The sequence below is a fragment of the Poecilia reticulata genome, linkage group LG18 (genome assembly GCF_000633615.1).
Source record: "Poecilia reticulata strain Guanapo linkage group LG18, Guppy_female_1.0+MT, whole genome shotgun sequence".
Classification (NCBI taxonomy): domain Eukaryota; kingdom Metazoa; phylum Chordata; class Actinopteri; order Cyprinodontiformes; family Poeciliidae; genus Poecilia; species Poecilia reticulata.
The window spans coordinates 5,817,176-5,829,080 of record NC_024348.1 but is presented as its reverse complement, the minus strand read 5'-3'; the positions used below and the strand labels follow the sequence as shown (position 1 = coordinate 5,829,080).

Sequence of the window (11,905 nt, the reverse complement as noted above, 5' to 3'; positions counted from 1 at the left end):
GTGTGAGGTCAGAAGGCAATCAACTGTCAGTGTAAAAATGTGATGCTATGAAATCTTACCCCATGTTTCCTGCGGCTTGGCCCCGCCCACCACGGCGTGGCCCCTCCCCACCCCGCCTCTCCACGTGACAACTTTTGCGTCCGGCTTCGAAGGGCCCGCAGGTCAGATGAACGGCATCCGGACTTTTCTTGCACGTCTCCTGCAGCAACACTTGTGTTTAATATCACCTTGATCCACTGTGATGGAAACAAAATCAACTGAAAACTCTGAATCGTTTTTTGTTTTTTTTATTTTCTTCCTAATATCTCCTTTCTCTCGTTTTTCATGCACACTGATGGTAGGGTAGTCCACGTTTAACAAGTAAGCACGTTTAGAAAAACAGTGAAAGTGATGATAATCGATTGTAAATGTTTCTTATGAGTGGGTCGCCGAAAGTACGTCACCTGGATCACATGGTCTGTCAAATGAAATCAAGTTCACTGAATCATTCATCACAATCATTCACCGTGTGACTAACTCACCAAGGACTTGGCGTCATTCTTCTTTGTTGTGATTTCTGTATAATTCACAAAACCTCTATCATTCATCATTGGATTAATTATTTACTTTTTATTTATTTAAATGCAATGCATTTGCTTTAAATTTTTTTGTTTGTTTGTTTGTTTGTTGTTTTTTACAATAGAGTGCTTTCCAGAATCTCAACTGTTACTTCTTGAATATTCCTGTTGTTACAGTTTTCTCTGTCTAAACCACCTCTTCTTCTTCTTCTTTGTTTTTTTGCCCTGCGGCATCCTGGTATCGGTTTGCCTGGGAATTCTGGGAATCCTAGGTCCTCCAGGTTAGACCCACCGGATTCTTGGTTTGGATTATACATTGTCACGTCAGCCTACGACTATAACATTGGGTGAAACATTAATGGAAGCAGCTGCGTGGTTGGCCCGGTGGCTAGCAAGACTTTCTTTGAGTTTCATCATGCATTCCAGTTTGCTCTAGCAGTCTGAGAAACATTCCAGTCCTTTCAATGAGATACGACACTTTGATAGTGCTTTTTCCTAGCTGAGATGAATGGATTATGGTGTCATTCATCATTTCATAACCCCTTTTTCATTCTACAGGACCAAATGGACATTTCAAGCAAGACTACTTAAACAAACACTCTAATTCACAACTGATTACATTATTCTGTTTATCATAATCCAATCATCTATTGACTCTGAAAAGATTTCTTTCTATGATGTGAAACATTTTGACATATTTTTTTCAAAACATTGTTTCGACGGTAAGAGTAGAGGTAGCACAAATACAAATAGCACAAGGTAAACAAAAAAATGTATTTATTGAGACACTGCAAACACGTGGACTTTTTTTAATGTGAGCACGTCGTGTTGTAATAAAGCTGATTTATGCGTTTTCTCATAGGCAGTTTGAAGGTAAAAACAAATGAACTAACAAGAAATATATGTCGACACATAGAGTATGTGAATATTGTTCAGTTGTTTACCATTTCTAGAGATTAAATTGGATTTTTTGCAATCCAGATCATAACAGTGTGACGTGAAATAAAAAGTCTATTATGTAGATTTACAGTTTCTAATTGAGACGATGTTTCTTATAGGACTCTTAATGGGTCTGTAGATTTAGTTTCTTTCAATAAAATCCTAAACTTGAGTATAATAATAATCTGTACTGTAAGTAAGTAACAAAGGGACATTCAGGTAAGCCAAAACAACTACTTGACTGTAACTAAAGGATTTTGTGGGCTTTCTAGACTATTGGAAATTGACTTTGCACATCCATTGTATATAAAGGCACAACATTTTAAGTAAATACTGCAACTGAGATTTACTCTCCATCAAAGCAAGAGGTTATTTTTTTAGATGAAACTCAATTTACTGCAGCAATAACAATAAAATATCATTATTTAATTCATGCCTCGCCATGCAGACACTCAGTTTGCACTAATAAAGATTGGTACTTTGGGAGTACTTTAGTTCGTTTAGAAATCGTAGACAACATAGAGAGCATGTGAACCCAAAATACACTACCGTTATGCAGTAGCACACTTTAAAATTGTCAAGAAAAAGATGTATTTTGCCATTTCTATCAAATAAAGACAATGGCTGACCTCTTGTCCTCTGCATCTGTAGGTGTGCCTGGGCCAGAGGGTCCCCGCGGTCTCCCAGGAGGTGGCGGCGTTAAGGGAGACAAGGGGAATCCCGGAAATCCGGGTCTGCCCGGCCAGCCTGGTCAAAAAGGAGATCCTGGTTTTCCAGGAGCACCGGCAAGTTCCCGTTGTTGAAATAGCTATGCTATTTTCCCAACTGTTAAAATAGTAAAAGTCACAGATACGGTTGTCAAGCTGGAAACATTTTTTTTCTTTTTTCTTTAACAAGGGCCCCTCTGGTGGTCCTGGTGGCCCTGGTCCAAAGGGAGATATAGGATTTCCAGGCGTTTCCGGGTTCCCAGGTTAGTTTACACCACCTCCTTTTGGCTGCTTTCTGATGCTACAAAACTGGATATCAGGCTTTCTGTGTTGACTTTATATAAAAACAGGAATCCTTGTTTCTTTTGACTTTATCAGGATCAAAGGGTGAGCCGGGACTTCCTGGTCCCAGTGGACTTCCTGGAGATCCTGGGGTCGACGGAGCACCTGGTGGGCGAACGGCGACCTGAGCTACACACAAGCTGAACATTAAAGCTAATGGGTCATCATCTTATGAATTATTTCTACACAGGCCCTCCTGGAGATCCTGGGTCTTCATCACCTGTTGATTATGTGAAAGGAGCGCCAGGACCTCCGGGTCCACCAGGAAGCCCAGGTGCTACAGGCCCACCTGGTTCGCCTGGAGCCCCTGGATCCTCAGGTGGGTAGAGCAGCACTTTGGTGATGGGCCATGATGAAGGAGGTGTAATTCAGTCTGATTTTAGTTGCTTCATGTTGGATGTGTGAGTTAGTCTTGTGCTGTGTGGGTTTGTGTCGCTTTGTTTGCTCTATTTTATTTTTTACATAATGCACCAGACTGGAGGAAAATATTAGAAAGCATGCTAAAATTAAGCTTTTTCTATTAATTAGTTTATAAAAATAAATCCGCAACAGAAAACAAAAAAAATTGTCTCTTCAAATTTGCCTGTAAGATTTTAAAAAAAAATAAGATTACATTAAAGAATGACCAAATCTGTATTTAACGGATTATGATAAACTGTGAATTATATCACAAAAAAATATATATTTTTTTTTTTGACAAAAATATATATATATTTTTTTGTCAGCACAAATAGTATCGGGATTTAAACGGGCAGTTTTATGTATTTTCCAATTTATAGCACAACCTTCAACTCATTATATGACTTAAAAGAAATTTGAGTTTGTTACAAATCCGTCAACTCCACAGAGCAACTCAAGAACTACTTCCTTTCTGACTTCAAAATAAGAGTCTCAATAGTGGACACACAAGGCTTTGATTTTAAAGCATTCGCCGTTTCGACCAGCTCAAGAAAATCTTAGAGCTTAATTTTTGCCGCAACGTTCTGCTTCACCCCTGCTAATGGCCGATCTGAGCGCTAAGTTTAAAACTGAAATGTTTTTTTTTTTCCCCCTTCTTCCAGGTCTACCAGGCCCCTCTGGAGATACCGGTTCACCTGGTCCCCCAGGCTTCAACGGCCCACCTGGCAAGAAGGGAGACACTGGACCCGCAGGGCAACCTGGTGAGTAATGTCATAAAAAAAACAAATAAATAAAAAGTAATCTTTAACTATGTTTTTCTTTTCATTTTGCTGATCACAATGCACATGAAATCTATGTGATGTATAATGCGTGTGTTATTTTCTCTTCAACCAGGCCAAAAGGGCAACACTGGCCCACCTGGGTCAGATGGTCCACAGGGTCCGCCGGGTTTTCCGGGCTCAGGGTCAGCAGCCCACGGCTTCCTCCTCACCCGACACAGCCAGAGCGAAATAACGCCAGAGTGTCCTTCCGGAACCAACTTCATCTACGACGGATATTCCCTGTTGTACGTGCAAGGCAACGAGAGGGCTCACGGACAGGACCTGGGTACGACGAAGCACTTTCTGTTTGATTCAACTTTTATTCTTCTCCAACGTTTGACCCAACTCAAACTCCTCACCCAATGCTTGCAACGCAGGCACCGCCGGCAGCTGTCTGCGCCGGTTCAGCCCCATGCCTTTCATGTTCTGCAACATCAACAACGTCTGCAACTTTGCTGCCCGTAACGACTACTCCTACTGGCTGTCAACTTTGGAGCCCATGCCTATGTCCATGGAGGCTGTGACTGGAGACAACATCAAGCCGTACATCAGCAGGTAGGCATGGAAGGATGGGTGTTGTTTGGTTTGAAACGATGGCTTTACATGTGTAAAAAAAAAAAAACTATGTGTTTTTAGGTGTGCTGTGTGTGAAGCTCCAGCCATGGTGATTGCGGTCCACAGCCAGACCATCCAGATTCCCTCTTGTCCCGCAAACTGGAGATCCCTGTGGATCGGATTCTCCTTCATGATGGTAGGGTGGTGTTTGGACATGTGCTTGGCTTTTTAGGGCGTTTTCACACACCGGATATTCCAGTAGCAGGGTTTCCCCCAGAAAACGTGCTAAGCCCAGTGGTTGGAGTGCTTGGTCAGTCATTCATTCAGCGACCTGCCATGTTTTTGAGTTAAAAAATGTTGAAAGTTGACAGGAAATTTCAAAATATCACTTGATAATTATGTGTTGTTGGAAGATGAATGCTTGAATGCCAACTATAAAATCTTTTTTTAAAAATGCAAACATTTAAAAAAAACTAAAATAAATAAGCAATGCTTAGTTTGGTAGGGATCCAAGTAAAGCCTGGTGGCCCGCCAGGCTTATAATACACTTAGTAGGCTCAGTTTGATTGGGGACAAAAACGGCAACATTTGTTTACATTTTCAGCTGGTTTGGTTCGCTTTCACACTGCGCTGTCAGTCTAAACCAACTGAAAAACCTGTTCACTCCCTCGCCTGTGCACCAAGAACCACTGAAGGAAACGACACAAAAACCTCAGAAGATGACATGAGTGCAAATTCCTTCTTCACGAAGTGTAAAGAAAAATGGAGAGGCATCAGATTTTAGCGGATGTAGAATTTCTCTTTTGTCTTTGGCATGAATATTATGAATTTTTACACAGTCACATATTTTTATTTAACTGTCATTATTTTTGTAATGGTCTGTTTTCATGAATACTTGCCATAGGCACTGATTTGAGTTTTAAATCAACCCAGTTCCTGTGTGCAGGTCTGAGATGAACAACTATAACTCTGTTCCTCTCTCTCTCTCTCTCCCAGCACACTAGCGCAGGTGCCGAGGGCTCCGGTCAGGCCCTGGCCTCTCCCGGCTCCTGCCTGGAGGACTTCCGCAGCACGCCCTTCATAGAGTGCCACGGCAGAGGGTCGTGTAACTACTTCAGCAACTCCTACAGCTTCTGGCTGGCTACTGTGGAGAAACTTGACATGTTCAAGTACGTTTTCACAAACACAACTTGGGTGATTTGATGATTTTAGGGGTTATTAAACAGGGTGTTCGGCACATCCTTAAAAAGTCTTCAATTCATTTGTCTAAGATTCATCCCTTGAAATGTATTCGTCTTTAAATAAAATATCGTATGGCCGTAAATATGTTAATTACATGTCTTAAGTTTTGTTATGAGGACTATTTATTCTCATATTTTCTGTGGTTTTTGTGGGGGGGCGGGGGGGTGGGGTTCTCGTTTTCATGGGACGTTTCTGTCATGCAAAGTTTAGGTAGAAGTGAACTTAATTGGTTCTCTGGCAAAAAATGCGCAAAAGAAAAACACTTTGGGAAGCTTAAAGATAAAAGATTTTCATAATACAGTAGCATGTCACAGACAAAAGAAAATCAACTGTCAAGTATGTTTAATGTAAAAAGAATATATTTTTTCATCACTGGTCCCACAATTCCTATAAAAAATGTTACCAAAGGATTTTTTTTTTTTTTTTTTTTTACAAATGTATGATTATATATTTTTTAAGTTAGTCTTTAAAAATTGTATTTGTCTTCTTTCTCAACCACCCTACAGGAAACCCCAGTCAGAGACTTTAAAGGCAGGCAACCTACTTACACGTGTTAGCCGCTGTGTGGTTTGCATGAAGACAACGTAATACCACGAGGCGAGCGAGCGAGCGCCACCAGCGGCGGCGGAGGGGACGCCCCATCCACAACAAGACGCATTCGGATGAACAAGCGGGGGTCCGGTGAACTGTCAAGGTGGCAACAAGGTGGAATTCCAATGGTGCATTGACTTCCGGGGAAAAAGAAAAGAAAAGAAAGAAAAAGAAAGAAAAAAAAAAAAACAGAAAATCAGAAAATATTGAAACAATGGTGCTACTGTGCAACACAGCTTATACGAGTTAAAAAAAACTGACAAATATTCTTACATTTAGTGTTTGTTTTTCTTAAGAAGTACCTCAAAATGAAAGCTGACAAATAACCGCTTGATGGTGCCATGATGGATGTATGACAACAAAAGTGAATTTTTTTTCAGCCTTTTTGTCCCCCTATTTAAGGACTACTCTTTTTTCCTTTCTTCGAAACATCACAAAGCATCTATTTCTTTCTACTTTTTTCTTTTTTTTTTTTTTGGCCTTACTGATGGTCTCCGATGGTTACCAAATCAGCACTTTGACTTTCGAACATCCAGGATGAGAGATGCACTGATGAGCTTTTCTTCACTGAGACCGACTGTCTTTTTCTCTTAAAAAAAAAGAAAAACAGAAACGTCTTTCGTCACTATCTGTCATTATTCTGTCGATTCACATCCCATTTCATGAAACTAACCCTGCTGTATCCCACCTGCTAACCACCAGCCTACACTTTAGTGCTTTTCCTTTTTATTTTTGTAAGTAATAAAATGTGTATATTCTGTAAAACACCTTCTTTCTTTTTTTTTTTTATCATATTAGGCCTGAAGCTGTACCAGCTGTTTGTTGCAACAATTTTCCAGGTTGTTGGGGTTTTTCTTACTCACACACACACACACACACACACACACACACACACTCACACACACACACACACACTCACACACACACACTCACACACACACACACACACACACACACACACACACTCACACACACACACACACACTCACACACACACACTCACACACACACACGCACAGACACACACACACAACTTTTACTTTTATTGCTCATTCAGATATTGTACAAAGTAAGGCTTTTATGAATGGAACAGTATTTTATATATAATAAATTTATATTTGAGAAAAGAAACATACAAATATCCATTTTTTATTTTTTATGGCTGTGGGGGAATTTTACGCCAGTTTTAACCTCAGAACTGCCAAAAAAACATCAACAAAGCACATTATTACTTAACAGAGCCATTTCTCACACAACATACCAGTTTCTCTGAATCCTTATCAAATCACAATCACTTATTAATTTGCAAACTGAATAAATGCTGGTTCGATTGATGGCATTGCTTCTAGCTGGTGTAATGTTACAAATTATTTGTGCAAATACCATTTAATTAAAATTGTGACTAGTGAATTAGGAAATGCTACATGTTTTTTCTAATATTTCCAGGTGCTGGACCTATCTGTGAAAAGAGCTCCAGAGATTCGGGTTCAACCAAAATGCTTTAACCCACTTAACGCTGGCTTGAATTTAAACCTCGAAAACGCAGGTTTCGGTGTCTGTTCGTTTAAATGCGCCTCTCTTATCAGGTGGAAGCTCTCCTGATGTGATGTAACTCGGCAAAAGCTGTTTTAGGCATGGGGGAGAAATATTTTCCTGTGACTTTTATTGTTTTTTTGTTTGTTTGTTTGTTTTTCATAACTGCTTTTACAAATTCTAATTTTGTCAACCTGCAGGTTTGATTAGAGATGTGCATTTGTCTGTTTTATTATGTTACTCAGAAGTTGTTATAAACTTTTAAAACTGAAATAAATACTATGTCTAAAGTCTTTGCTCCTAAGTTTTAAGCTTATTACCATGGAAGAATAGTTTGAGAGAGTTTATGTTTTTTTTTATTTTTACAAATGTAGCTGTAATTTTAGCAGCATGCTACGTTTAATTGGTACTATACCAAGAAAAATGTTAGATCACATCAACAGTAGCAGAAAATTTACATTCAACACAAAATATTTTATGCTGCCATTTTTTTCATTTGGCACAAGTGACCTTCTGATTTTTAACCCAAACAAGCCCAACCACAATGAGTTTTATTCTGCTACAATGCTATTCAAACACCCGTAGAAAGTACAAAATTGTTCATATCATCCTTGCTCTGTTTAGGATTATTGCTGGACTCCTACAGGCTATGGTATTTGTCAAGAGGCAAGACTTCAAGTACAAGCCATTTCATCACAGCGACATTTAAACATGGTGCACACACATTCCCATTCTCAATTTAAAATGCATTTTCCTGTAAAATAATTTGCTTTGGACAATGGGATAACACTGGAATACCTCTGGGGAAAAATATGGATTTATCAGAGTTCTCCCCAAAAAAACTCTAGGTATGTACTGAACTTGGATATTTACTAGAGAACCCAGAAAAGACAAGTTATGTACTGGAATACTTAGAAAAAAAACCCAGGCATTCACCTGAGTGCCCAGAGAAAAACCCTTCAATTTCTATAAACACAAAACCCAAAGTAAACCTGCGCCTTTGCTCCAGTGGGAGAATATCTGCTACTGGAGCAAGTTTACTCAAGTAAATTTTACTCTTACTTGAGTTAAATTTCTGAAGACTCTACCCACCGCGAACAACTTCGCTGATTGAAGAACTAATATGTTGCAAAAAAAAATTGAGCAGACACACAGAGCTACAGTTTGTTTTGTTTCCTATGTCTAATCAGGTTCAAGAAACTAGTCATCAGTACCACAAAATGCCCACCAGATGGCAGCATTACTAAAATCTCAAAACGGGCTCATTTCTCCTCCTGCACTGAGCAGAGTTGATACATGGCAGCACGACTTACTGAAAGTTCTCAAGTTATAAAAGTATACATGGCACCACTGGCAAAATTGAACTAACTTTTCATCAACAGATCTACAAGAGATCATCAAAAAGCTAATAATGACAAAAGAAGTTAGTTATTCATCGCCGATGCCATCGGATTTAACGTTGGTTTTTCAGAGCTGAATCATGAGTTGATGTCAGGTTGCAGCAACACTTTAATGGCTGGTTTAAATGAGACAGTCATAAAAATGACATCAAAAATAAAATGCAGAATGTGATTTAGACGAAGAATAACAATGAAGACATTTTCATAAAAAAAAGTAGATCTGTTGTTTGCATTGTGACTGGCGTACAGATTTATAAAGACCTCAGGATGGTGTGGTGTATGTTACACTAATGCACATTACACATGGTGTGCATGTGCATTTGTGGTAAGGTCTCTGCTTTGAATCTATGCAGCAAGCGTATTTTCTCTGGGTAGTCCCCCCACAGCTCAAAGACGTGCTTGTTATTGAATGATAGTGCCCTGGCCCGGCTTTGTCAGTACATTTTTTTTTAAAGTTTCTCATGCACTGATGCAACAACTGGTTTGGTTTGGTTCTCAGGTTTCTTTAGTACTCTACTTCCAGACTCATTGTAGAGAGGGTCGCAGATTGGTTTCTCGGCGTTTATCCAGGTCTGTTTCCTCAGAGTCATAAGCCGTGTAAAGCTGCAGCTGCTTCTTGGCAATACATGCTGATCTTTTGTTTAAGCACACTGTCTTGGCTTTGACCCTCTGTGCTTAAAGGAAAGACAGTGACGCACAATTGAACACCAAAGCATCCCACTGCCTAGAAGTTCCAAGGTGTTCAACACAAAGGCTGAACAAAGCTAGCTGATTTTAAAGAACATAGAGGTTTTACGCAGGGTTCATCAGATCGGTCACAATTGAGCTCTTTCAGCCAAAGCAGCAGATGAGTGGCCAAACCTGTCACATAGTTCCCCAAAAAGGTCATTACATAACCAATGTGTCTGATCATATCTCTTCACTGCTCAATGAGCCACCCGGGATCAGTTAGTTGTGACAGCAGTTCACTATCTGCACAAAATGCCACAGCAATTCAGTCTTTGTGGTCATTTTGTTGTCTGTGATTTCTATACCTATTTCTTCTTATGTCGAATACCATGCGCAACACACATGTGAACAACAAAAGAATAGAATTCTGTCAAAGTTATCACAGAACATCTGCATAACACTTCCAAATTGTACACAGTAAAATACCTGCACATAAAATATCACAGAAATTCAGCCGTTGTTGGATAGGGAGCCTGTGGACAACTAACAATCTGCGCCGTACAGTTAGCTGCTAGCTTAGCCGAACGCACGGACATAAAATCACGGCAAATACAAAAAGAATTCAACAATAACTTACAGCAAAACATGGCGAAAACAAAACAAGAAGCATAATACACAACATAAAATAGTTAGCTTTTAGCTCTCAAGACCTCTGAGACCAATTATATTATATTTTGTCCAAAGACATTCGCAGACATGTTACCTCATTTTGAGCAGTTCTATCCAATGATGCTGATCCACACACAGTGCAGGAACGACAACCGGCAACAGATGACGCTGTTTCAAAGGCTCATATAACCTATATTAAAATTATATCCTTTTGATATCACTTTACAACCATAAACCTTGTTGTATTCTATTGCGATGTTTGGTCATAAACAAAAAGTAATGCATAATTGTCACGGTAGATGCTCTTGGATAGGATTGGGTTTGTTCCAGTGTATTTTTCGATTCCCATCCTGATTGGAGGCAGGGCCATAGATCTGCATGGTTTGGGTGAGCTGGCTCTAGCTGGAGTTGTTTCAGGAAGGGGTGGGCTTGGCTCCTTGTTAGGTTTTGACTTTGGCCCTGTGAGCCTGACTGGCCTGAATGTTAGTGAATCCACATGTGGAAGGGGATACAACCTTGTGCCGTGGCATTTCTGTGACGCTCTTCGGTTTGCTGCACTGACGTCTTTCCCATGGGCACTGTGGTGGACACGGTGTCACATTGCGGTGTCTACTCTTGTGCCTGTTGGTTTTGGTTCGTTTCTATGGAGTGGTCCATCTGCTTGCGGTGTCTGGGTGTTTGCATTGGGACTGGCCCTCTGTTTTGGGTCGGGTCAGACTTGTTGGTCGCATCAGTGTCAGTTGGGGCATGTTTTGTTGCTGTACAGCTGATTGACAGTACGCCCCAAGATCTTAGATCAACCCCATGGTCCACGCTAATACATGTTAAGATATGTGTTAAAATAGAAACGTGTTTTTTTAAAGGGGGTCTCAAGTATTCATGGATTTTAGCTCATCGCAGGTAACTGTGGTCCCCAAGTCCAGCGTATACTGAGGGGTCGATTGTACTTTTGTAAGACATAAACACGTCAGTTATGTGATAGAATGCACAAATCACAATGTTGCAATGTGCAAAACAATAGCGAATTATGTGTTACGTTTTGTTGCAACATTAAAGTTAAAGAGTTAACTGATGTTGCCACATCAAACATCTGCTTGTAGTAATCAGAGATCCTTAGGGAATATTAGCTCCTAATCTGTTGATCTGCATGGTTCCTGGAAAGCCATGTATGTGCTACATAAATAGAAAACTTTCTCGGATGGGAAGGAGGCGGGGATGGAGATGGAGACGGATGTAGTTGGCGGTGTGGTCATGGCCCCGGAGGTGACAGGTCTTCTGTCATCTGCTAAAACATCTGTTTTGTGTGTGTGTGTGTGTGTGTGTGTGTGTGTGTGTGTGTGTGTGTGTGTGAGTGTGTGTGTGTGTGTGTGTGTGTGTGTGTGTGTGTGTGNGTGTGTGTGTGTGTGTGTGTGTGTGTGTGTGTGTGTGTGTGTGTGTGTGTGTGTGTTTGTGTGCGTGTGTGTTGAGGAAGTCGAGTGGAT

The 11,905-nt window shown here is 40.3% G+C and overlaps 1 protein-coding gene across 3 annotated transcripts in view; it reads left to right on the top strand.

Moving 5' to 3' along the window:
* Window positions 1-6,754, top strand: part of col4a5 (collagen, type IV, alpha 5 (Alport syndrome)) — a 57,682-nt gene extending 50,928 nt beyond the window's left edge. The window contains exons 40-51 of one of the 3 annotated variants that reach the window (XM_008435137.2): window positions 153-161; window positions 830-838; window positions 2,148-2,281; window positions 2,394-2,466; window positions 2,582-2,653; window positions 2,736-2,864; window positions 3,607-3,705; window positions 3,839-4,051; window positions 4,143-4,320; window positions 4,402-4,516; window positions 5,317-5,489; window positions 6,069-6,754. In XM_008435137.2, coding sequence (XP_008433359.1) covers window positions 153-161; window positions 830-838; window positions 2,148-2,281; window positions 2,394-2,466; window positions 2,582-2,653; window positions 2,736-2,864; window positions 3,607-3,705; window positions 3,839-4,051; window positions 4,143-4,320; window positions 4,402-4,516; window positions 5,317-5,489; window positions 6,069-6,150 — 1,286 coding nt within the window. In that variant the 3' untranslated portion in view covers window positions 6,151-6,754. The remainder of the gene's footprint in view (window positions 1-152; window positions 162-829; window positions 839-2,147; window positions 2,282-2,393; window positions 2,467-2,581; window positions 2,654-2,735; window positions 2,865-3,606; window positions 3,706-3,838; window positions 4,052-4,142; window positions 4,321-4,401; window positions 4,517-5,316; window positions 5,490-6,068) is intronic. The other 2 variants (XM_008435138.2, XM_008435139.2) reach the window with 2 other exon arrangements.
* Window positions 6,755-11,905: the final 5,151 nt, after the last annotated feature.